General features: G+C 40.8%; 1 protein-coding gene across 1 annotated transcript in view; it reads right to left on the bottom strand.

Moving 5' to 3' along the window:
* Positions 1-422: 422 nt before the first annotated feature.
* The window catches only part of sash1a (SAM and SH3 domain containing 1a), a 214,920-nt gene continuing 205,502 nt past the window's right edge, over positions 423-9,840 (bottom strand). The window contains 7 exon segments of the mRNA XM_026290820.1: positions 423-1,819; positions 1,951-2,082; positions 4,012-4,958; positions 8,084-8,212; positions 8,339-8,489; positions 9,076-9,285; positions 9,469-9,638. Coding sequence (XP_026146605.1) covers positions 1,559-1,819; positions 1,951-2,082; positions 4,012-4,958; positions 8,084-8,212; positions 8,339-8,489; positions 9,076-9,285; positions 9,469-9,638 — 2,000 coding nt within the window. The 3' untranslated portion in view covers positions 423-1,558.

The raw sequence follows: 9,840 nt of genomic DNA, 5'->3' as shown, positions 1-9,840 counted from the left end.
AAACACCATTTCCTAAAACCGCAAGGCCTTAGGGAAACATGGCTGGTGTCTTTTTGTAAATGGAAAACCAAAGGATTTGCAGAAGCATTGCACTGAAATGAGTTGAGTTTTCACCTCAGCTGCTCAATCAAAAACAGCCTGAGAGTGATTGTGGGAGAAACTTGCTTCATTGTGCTTCATTTGGAGTGATGTAATGGTTTAAATCTGTGAGCAGTGATGACGTCATGCATAACAGACGTCAGCTAATGTTTCATTTCACGCTCCGTTTTCATTTAGGAGCCAAATGCTGTCGGCCTTTACACGCATCTGTGAGAGAATCACCAGACGCGTGTAAGCAACTTTAAGTCCATAACACCTCATTCCTCCTGAAACACATTGTGTTCTGAATGCCAAAAATAAATAATGCTTCACTGGATATTTCATTTTCCCAATTTTGAACACTTTTATCTCCTGGGTAAAGCACCAGTCTGCAAATGTAACTAGTGTCAGAACACTCCTCTAAGTTAGTCACTATCAGTTTTGATTTTCTTGTGTTTTAAGGCTAAGACCGTGTGCTTTTTCTACGATTCAAAATGTCTTCAACACCCTAGTCTAAGGGCAAGGCAATCTGAAACAAAATAAAAATAAAACCCAAATAAACACCTGTACACATTTCACTCCAGCAGGCATATTACAGCTGTGTGATGCATCGCTGGCATCAGAGCGGAGTACGATAAGAGGTACACGATATGCAGGAGTATCATTTTCAAGATGACAGGCGACATAAATTGATACAACTGATACAGTAATAGACTTTGATATGCCGCAACAGCCGAGTAAGTGATGCGTGTTGAATATTGTGTGTTTAAAAGACTGGGAAGATTAAATGTGTTGCAAATATACAGTATTATATTAAGCGGATTATAAGGAGTGATGCTAAAAGTAACCTTGAAGAAAGAAACACATGAAACAAACTTTTTTTTTTTTTTTTTGTACAAACATAGTACATATTTGCTAAAACCGTGACCAACTATTGGCCTAAAATCAATATGTGCATTGCTCTGAATATCCCCATATGGCAACATCGTGCTTTTGGGAATGACTCACCCAAGAGTACACATCTTTTCATATACATACTGTATGCTTTTAGAGATAAAGTATATTATATTAACAAACCTGCATGAAATGACATTGCTTTGGCCAGGTGACTTACTTTTGATACTCAATGTGCTTCAATAAGCACTAAAAACATTTCCTTTACAGTTTTTATTTTTTTCTAAATAAATCTCACACTTCCTGAAAAGGGGTTTCAGAACAGTCTTTAAATTCATACAAAAAAGTGTGCTTTCTTTCGACAGGCGGATGCTTCAGGCCAAAGCTAGATGTTTCTATGGAAACATCTGTTGATAGGCCCACAATAACAGTCCTTGGAAGCCAGAGCAGTCATTTCTGAAAACGCCAAAAAGGTGAGATTATAAGACTGAAAGGTGGGAGAAAATTCGGTAGCTGTTTTCCAAGTCTGTGTCTTCACCAGCTAAATGTGATCCATTTAGAGCTTTTTTTACAGCTCATGTTAGTATTATGACTGTCCTGAGTAGCTGGCTGTGACTAGCTGGGCTTCACTGAGAAGAATACGTATGTGATGGTCCTCCTTCAAGCCCGCTTCCCTTGCTTTCGCCTCGTTTAAGGACGACACATGATCCAGCGTTCCAAAGCCTGCAGCCAGTAGAGGGGCAGAATACATGGGCATCCCAATCGACACAAGCCAATCAGACACAGAGCTCACGTGAACAGGAGACACTGGCTTCCGACACATGTCAGTCAAACCTCCTGAGGGAATCTGTGGACAAAAGGAAAACACAAGGGCTAAATCTCAGTGCTAATGCAGGAAAGCAAAAACAAGTATTATGATCTCATTTGACTCGCATGCATGTGCTAAATCAAATCATGGAATCTGCTAAAGTAACTCACAGCCATGCGGTGCTCCTTACGGAGTTGTTTAACTCTGATCTGATCCAGACTGGACGCAACGTCCTTCACTGGCTGCTGAAAGTCCTCCGAGTACCTCTGTACTAAGAGCTGAGGAATACCACAGCGGCCGTGCTGGGAAAACACACAGAGAAAAGGAAAGATTAGCCAGGAAAACAAGATCTAGTGTAGTTCACCACCTCATTTAAGTGACTGGAAAACTTACAGCCCTGTACGCAACAAGGAGAGAAGAATAAACACACAAATTCAGTCATCAAAATATTGAAAATATGAGGAGAATTTTCCTTGCTAATGCTGTATTGTTTTAAGCTAAGCTGTGATTAGCGCCCAGCTAATGTGAGCGGCGCAACATTCGCCTAAGACTGTGGACTCTGAATAACAACAGAAATTAACAGATCATAAAGTTTATTTCATGTGGCTTTTTAATTGATTTTACGGTTGGTGGAGACCAAGCACACTTGGAAACGGAGTTTAACTCACAAACAAGCAAACTTTATGTGCCAATTATAGCATTACAAGGCAAGCAAGGCTAAATTGTTTGTTTAATGTGAGATTCAGAGCTTTAATGCTAACATCACCCTGTGTGCCATAACAAAGATGGAGTTTAATCATATTCAGTCGGTCTTTGTTAGCATGCCAAATGGCCATCTTCTTTAAAGCAGACAATGCGGCTTCATAATATTCCAAACCAAGCAGTTTTTATTGTAGTTAGCTCAATACTCGGCCATCTTTGTGAAACAATCAACAATCCAAGTACAAAGCACACACAAGCAGGGCAATGTTTTGATAGCGCCACAGAGCCACAGTGTTTACACTCCTCGGGGAAATCAGCAAACAAGCCGCGAGAGGAAAACTATTTAATTTACATCACACACACACATTAGCTTTAACTTGCAAACATCTTATTAACTGAGAGATTAGTTAAAAATCTACTCGAAGAGATTCAAACAATTTTTGTGCCCAATTTGGGGTATACCTGATAGACTATGTGTCCAGGCATAATAGGATTGGCCGCCAATAAAAAGCACTAAAACTCCAGGCAGTCTATGCAGTCTGAAACCACAAACTGTTCCAGTGTTTACATATTAAAGAGAGGACATTTTTCACCTCATATTCACCTTTTTTGTGTTGGATAATCTCAAAGAAGTGACTTGGAATCAGATTTGGTTTGTTGATGAAAGTGAAAATTACACACAGATGACTCCAGAAAATATATCAGACTCGAGATGCTCTGCTTATAAATTACACAACAAACGAGTCCCCTTCCACTTTTCCATGACTAAAACGACTTTTTAAGGATATAGGATATGCAGCAATAGTTATGTTTGTGCTAAGCTGTTTATTTTAAACATATCCAAAGAAAAGAAGGTTGATTAATTGTATAGAGACTCCAACAGCATAGGTACTATAGGAACATCTTCTAATATGGAAACTGATGAGTGGGAATTAGTGTTTGGATGAGCACTGATTGAAATGTATGTTTTCTTTTAAAAGAACTTCCAACAGTAAATGGAAGGAAAAATACTCCCAGCCAAGGCTTTCCAGGGACAGTGGCATGGTTGAGTCAAGCCCACTATTGCTAATCATTGTGTTTTATTTAGTCTGCTAACCTTTTTATAACTACTATAGTGCCGCCATTTTCCAGACCATTATTACCATATGATGCAATTCATGCAAACTTGAGGTCACACGGATATGAAGTCCATTATTAGGCTATACTGAAGGGCTTCTCAAATCCCTAAAAAGTTCTTCACTGCCCCGAGGAGCTGAGCTCCAATCACAACAAATCAAAAACACCTGAGCAAGCTAATGAGGTCTTCAGAGTTACTAGAAAATCACAGGAAGTTTAGCTTGATCAGACTTGGAGCTGAACTGTGCAGGACATTGGCTTCTCTAAGGACAGATTGGAAGAACTCTGCCATACGGTGTAACATTCGCATTTCATGATTCCAAAAAGATCTCAAAGGAGTTTTGCTATGCACTCTACTACTACCTAAGAATTGTGGTTGGCAACAGTAGAAGTGATGTGAAATTATTACTTACTTTATCAGAGTACGGCTCTTCGGTGAGGTCAATGCCTTCCAAGTGCATCCTGTCCTCCAGCAGAGTCTCCAGGTCAGTCATTTTGGCATGGGAGATCTTCCTGCTGAGGGCAACTTTAGCTCCGTGGATCTGAGGACATGCTGATTCAGGTAGGTCAGACAGCCAGGGTGGACTCAGAGCTGCCGCAGATTCACCTGGGGATAATGGGGTTGACGGGGAACTCTCAGAGGGAGTGGTTGGGGTGTAAATGGGTTTTGGGGGTAGGGTTGGCGTATTTGGCACTGATCCAAACAGCACTAGCTGAGGATGGCGCAGACCATTCGGTAGACGTTCTTTGGACTTTTTAGCAGGCACAGGAGGTGGGACAGGTGGCTTTTTAGGGTAAGTCCGTGGAGCGGGGCTTGTTGGGGCAGAAACCGGTTGGTGGTTTGAGGTCTGAGCAGCAAGCAATGGACTGTCCGGACTGAGAGGAAGCTGTGTGGGAACCCTAGGTCTCTGCAGTGAGCCTGTCTCTCTTCCAGACTTATCGCCACTCTGGTCCATTTTTGATTCTACAGGATCGGCCTTTGCTTCTTTTTTGTTACTCGCTGGCCTGCCTTTATCCCCACTGCCACTCTGCTCCCAGTGTATATCCCCCAGAGAATGCGAGCGCTTCCAAGACTCAGGGGTCTCTTGGGGTCCGTCCAACTCCTCACAGCTTCGGCTGACCAGCATGCGGGAGGTCTGTCCTGCTTTGGAGCCCTTCTTGAGGCCGAGGCTTCGCAGGCTGAAGCCCTTTATTGGCCGGGGCAGAAAGGTCTTCGGGAACTTTCGTTCCTTCTTGGCCTGCTGCTGAAGCGCTTCAGTGGAGTGAGTCATGGGAAGAGTGGGATAGTCTGGAGACTTTACACCCCCACAATCAAATCCAGATGAACCATGGCTGTGGCGCGACACCTTGCGGCTCTTACCTGAAACAGAGAGCCGTGCCTTCACATAAATGTATTAATCACGTATAATTCCTTCCCCAAAGGCTTCAGATGGTACCTTGTTTTTTTTTGGGTTCCTAAGAATTACTCTGATATTGTGAAATTGACAATCAGTAAGATCTAGTAAGATCAGTAAGATCTAGTACTTCAGCCAGTTGGTTTCACACATGAGAATGCAGGCTCTTCTACTTTATGATTGATGCATGCATGCATGATATGCACCATGATTAGTGTGATATATGTACTACAATCTGAACAAATGTGATGAAGGCGATCAGAAAATAAGTTACAAACATTTGCACCTTTAGCTTTACAACAGCTTTTCACCTAGGCAGTATCCTCAAAGGTATTTTATCTACCCTTAAAGGGTGGATATACCTACCTTCAGGGTATATAGAGGATCAGAAACTTTATGTACTAAAATACACCCTTCAGGGTTACAAAAGGAACAGGTGTTGTGCAGTTTTCCCACCAGATAATTTAGCATATTGTTTTAGGCAAGTATTATCAGCCTGAGTTAATGTTGGATAAAATGACTTGAAATGTTGTCCCAAAACTGTGTAATGTCTCAAAGTCTCAGTCTGCAGTTAGTTAGTCACACAGATCTGGAACAACATAAAAGTGAGTAAAAGATGCCATTTTCATTATCTTTTTACCATGCAAAACAGAATGAGTAGCTGTAACAACTAAAGGTATGAAAAAATATGTTACTGAACGGGTTAAGGGTTACATTACAGAGTAACGGTTACATTGTTAATGGTTCGTTAGTTGTAATGATTTTTTTAGGGTTTACTTAAGAGTTTAGTGCGTTGGGTGAGTGTTAGGTGCGAGTGTTAAGACATTAAGTGAAGAAAACCACAAGTCCAGATTATATTTATTTAGAAAGCATAATTTTCTGAATTTTTCCACATCAATTATACTTAATATGCTGAGCACAGAGTTAGTAACAGTCAAACCATTTAAGATTAACAGAGGCACAATGCTTTTAATTGTATAAAAACAGTTAATAAATAAAATGATAAATGAGTATTTATATGCAGAAACTTTAAAGGGCACCTATTATGCAAAATCCATTTTTACATGGTGTTTGGACATAAATGTGTGTTGGCAGTGTGTGAACACAACCACCCTACAATGATGAAACACCACCCACTCCTCATTTATAATCCCTTTAATCCAAGTTGGTCCCACTAGGCTTGCCGTTTTGATTCTCGTGCACTGTGACGACATATTATATTTATATATTTTCCGCCCTCAGTGTATTCATTTTGAACATAAGAGTCTTCATTTTACTCCCAACATCTGACCTGATAAAGGACACTGTGGATTACTTTCATTTTATAAGGTGATGCCCCTCAAAATGTACCTAAATATGTGTATTACTACAAACTCTTTTGTGTATGTCATGTCGTTATAGTGCTTAGTTTTAACCGTAACTGATCAGCACCACGCTTGGGAGATTAGTTCAAGAGGTCCTAGCCCATTCGTAGTTTCCTTCCACTTTCAGTGCATTTGCCTTACCAATGTACGGCTAAACATTGGTTCTCTTGCTCTCAGTTGTGCTGCCTCTACCAGCTGTTTATTGCAGTAGATATGCAATGCAGAGAGATGTATACACAACACTCTCTTCTGGAGACAGGGTGGGAATATGCAGCTCATTTGCATTTAAAGCAAAACACTCCAAAACAGCTCTTTCTTTATACACACCCCAAAAATGTTATTTTCCAGCTGTTATATAGAATGATCTGTTGGGATTTTTGGGCTGAAAGGTCACAGGCACATTCTGGGGAAACCAATATTACATCTTGTAAAAAGGGGCATAATAGGTGACCTTTAAGATAAATAAAGACCATAAATGACAATGACATGTTTGAGAAATTATGCAAGCATCTGGAATTGAAAGAAAGAAGCATTCAAGGATGCATTTCAAGTATTTTTCCTGGGTCATGAGATATACTTTAACAGAATCAATGACTCAAACGCTAATGGTGACAAAGCAGTGCATGCTTTAACAGTGAATATAATAAGCTCTGTACCGCTGCTCTTACAAAAAATGAGTGGAAAATGTAACTGGCACAGATAAAATAATATCAAGAGATGAAAACAGATGAAAAAAGCAAGCAGATCAGAATGCTAGAGATCACAGAATGGATTTATTTTCCACTTTGGCAAACTGCACATATTTCTGATCCATCCTAAACAATACCCCCCCCCCCCCACACACACACAGAGGCTCATACACTGACATACACAACAGGAGGAGGGATCAGTCAGTGTTATAAAATGCCAGTAGGAGGTTAAGAAGACAACAGAATAATGAAAACCTTAAACACTCAATTTCTTTGGAAATAGAGAATGAGATCTGATTCTTTCTCCTGTATAAAATCCTTTAAAAACAGTAGATTAGCTCCTACTTTTACACAATCTAGGTAAAATATCACCTGCCAAATGAATAGGATTCATCTGCTACATTTTGTATTTCTAAAGTCTTTTCTTTGTTAGGCACATAAGAACTTGTGCAATATGACCACAACAAACACCACACAAATATGGAGTGATATTTCTTGAAATGGCAAAGGGATAGTGGAGGAAAAACTTTAAACTGAGTCTGAAATGAATCTGCATTGGTTTTGCCATGGAGAACATTCTCAAAACCATCCTGTTTAAGTCCTGCTGTAAGCGCAAGCCTTGTATTTGTTTATCAGATTCTGTCTGTCTTTCTTTAGATTTTTCTGAGGCAGCGAATGGATTCTGATCAGTTAGCAATACCAAGACTTGCTGCGGTTTCTGGATTTTGGATTTCTAACAGAATGGAAGAAAGCAGGAGCAGGAGTCTGGGGAGGCTGGATAAGAGAGTTAAAGGATGACAGAGCACCTCTAGAAGCAGAGAAGCAGAAAGAGAACAGAGCACAGCAGATGTGACAGACAAGAGAGGCTTGGGTTAAATCCAGGTGTGATGACAGGTTCTCATTGGCTGTTAGGACACTGAGTCATGGCAGAGAGAGAGACGTGGCCCAGAGGTGAGAGGATGGTGTCATGGCGTTGCTACACTAGGCTGGACATGGTGATGCGGTTGGAATGGAGATGCTAGACAAGCGCCTGGTTACCATTCTCCAGGTTTTCATTGCTTTCGTAGCAACCAGAGTCCCGTGGGGAGTCGGCCATGAGGCCACGCCCCTCACAGAGGAGTTTCTCCTGAGAGCCAGAGAGGGCGCTGCGCTCCGGATCACTGCTACCTACAAAACACACACACACACACGCAAAGTTAGGAAATGAATCCACTTAAATATTCTTTTATAAACATGATAAATGTATAAAGACACATTTAGTAGATAGTGTATTGAGTGTATGTGTGTACTTACTGTCGTAATCCTGCAGTAGTTCTACAGCGGTCATCAGTACGGCACGGTGTTGAGGATCTTTGATGTTGAGCTCATCCAGATCTTCTTCCTCTAGTAGCTTAAATGTGTCCAGGTCCTCATACCCGTTAAACAGGAATGTAGGCATGTGCTCCTAAAATACATGCACATATATTCACAGATTACACCCCCAGTTGAGCAGAAGCACTATGCAGGACCCTCACAGCTAAAAATACCCCACTCCACCCTGGAACTTCATCTATGGTGGGATATATGTGTGGGAATGTTTCAAAACTTCAAACTCTTTTGTGATGCCGAGCTATCATTATAGTCCATTAACACACTAAAACAACAAAATGAGGCTTAAAATGCGTCCTCGGTGTCTATTGTGTGAAGTGTAAGGTCTGTAATGTGATGTTATTTAGAGAAGCAGGAGCTCGTGGGAGGTCTGAAGGGTGTGTATGTCTCAGTCTTTAAATATAATTTTTAATTGGCATGGGGAAATGACCTTGTCCCACTTTCTCAGAGTTAATCTGCTTTAACAAGAGCTGACCATCTTTTCACACCAGCATCCACTTTTTCATTTTCTCATCTCTCCCCACCCTGTTCTTACATTCTGTCAGTAAAGATGAGAGACGAGCCACACACTCAGATTTATGCTAGATGATTAGAGATAAACCAATCAAATTAAAAAAGCATGTGCATCTCTCAAAAAGGGCTGTGTGTAGTTGCTGTCTGACCTTCAGATTGATTCTCTCCAGAAGCTCCTCGACAGAGCTGGGTTTGGGCGGCCTGCCCTTCCTTCTCCTCCGAACCGCTCGTTTAGGCTTCTCCTCTTCTTCAGTCAGCACTTCCACATAGATGAACTTAAATGTGCCCACCTTGTTATTAAGCAGACCCATCCATGTGCCCATGGGCGGCTTACTGATGATATCAATCACATCACCTCTCTTAAAATAGAAACAGAGAAATTTAGTGAGATTCGAAGTTGAAAATAATCTAAAATATATTTTCAAATCTTCAAAACTGAATTATAAATTGCCATACTAGTTTTAATAGCTCATATTTATTTATTTGCTAAGTAACCATGTCGAAAAGGTCTAAAATGTTAATTTCCTGTATGTGTTCAGTACCTTAAGTTTGAGTGAGTCTGTATCATATGGACTGGGTGTGAAATCAGTGTGAACTCTAGCTCTTCCGCAGAAAGGGCCTCTGTACGGAGGCTCTTCATCATCACCATCCTCACTCCTCACACTCTCTCGGTTGCTGGCAGATGAGTCTGTGGTGCTCACTGTCTGTCCACCTGTGAGAGGACCAACACAATCATTACAAAATCACTGGATTCTTTCAGCAGGCAAAAATCATTCAGCAGACTGCCAGAAAACAAAAACTAAAAACTAAACATCTACAGAATTTAAGGCACCATTAATTTCCAAAGCACAAACATTCAATGTTTCAATGAAACTAAAGTAGTTACAGATATTTTCATACATATTGTGAGATAT

This window comes from Carassius auratus, chromosome 20, assembly GCF_003368295.1.
Source record: "Carassius auratus strain Wakin chromosome 20, ASM336829v1, whole genome shotgun sequence".
Lineage (NCBI taxonomy): Eukaryota > Metazoa > Chordata > Actinopteri > Cypriniformes > Cyprinidae > Carassius > Carassius auratus.
Note: the sequence above shows the minus strand (reverse complement) of the source record. Positions and strands in the feature narration are given on the sequence as shown.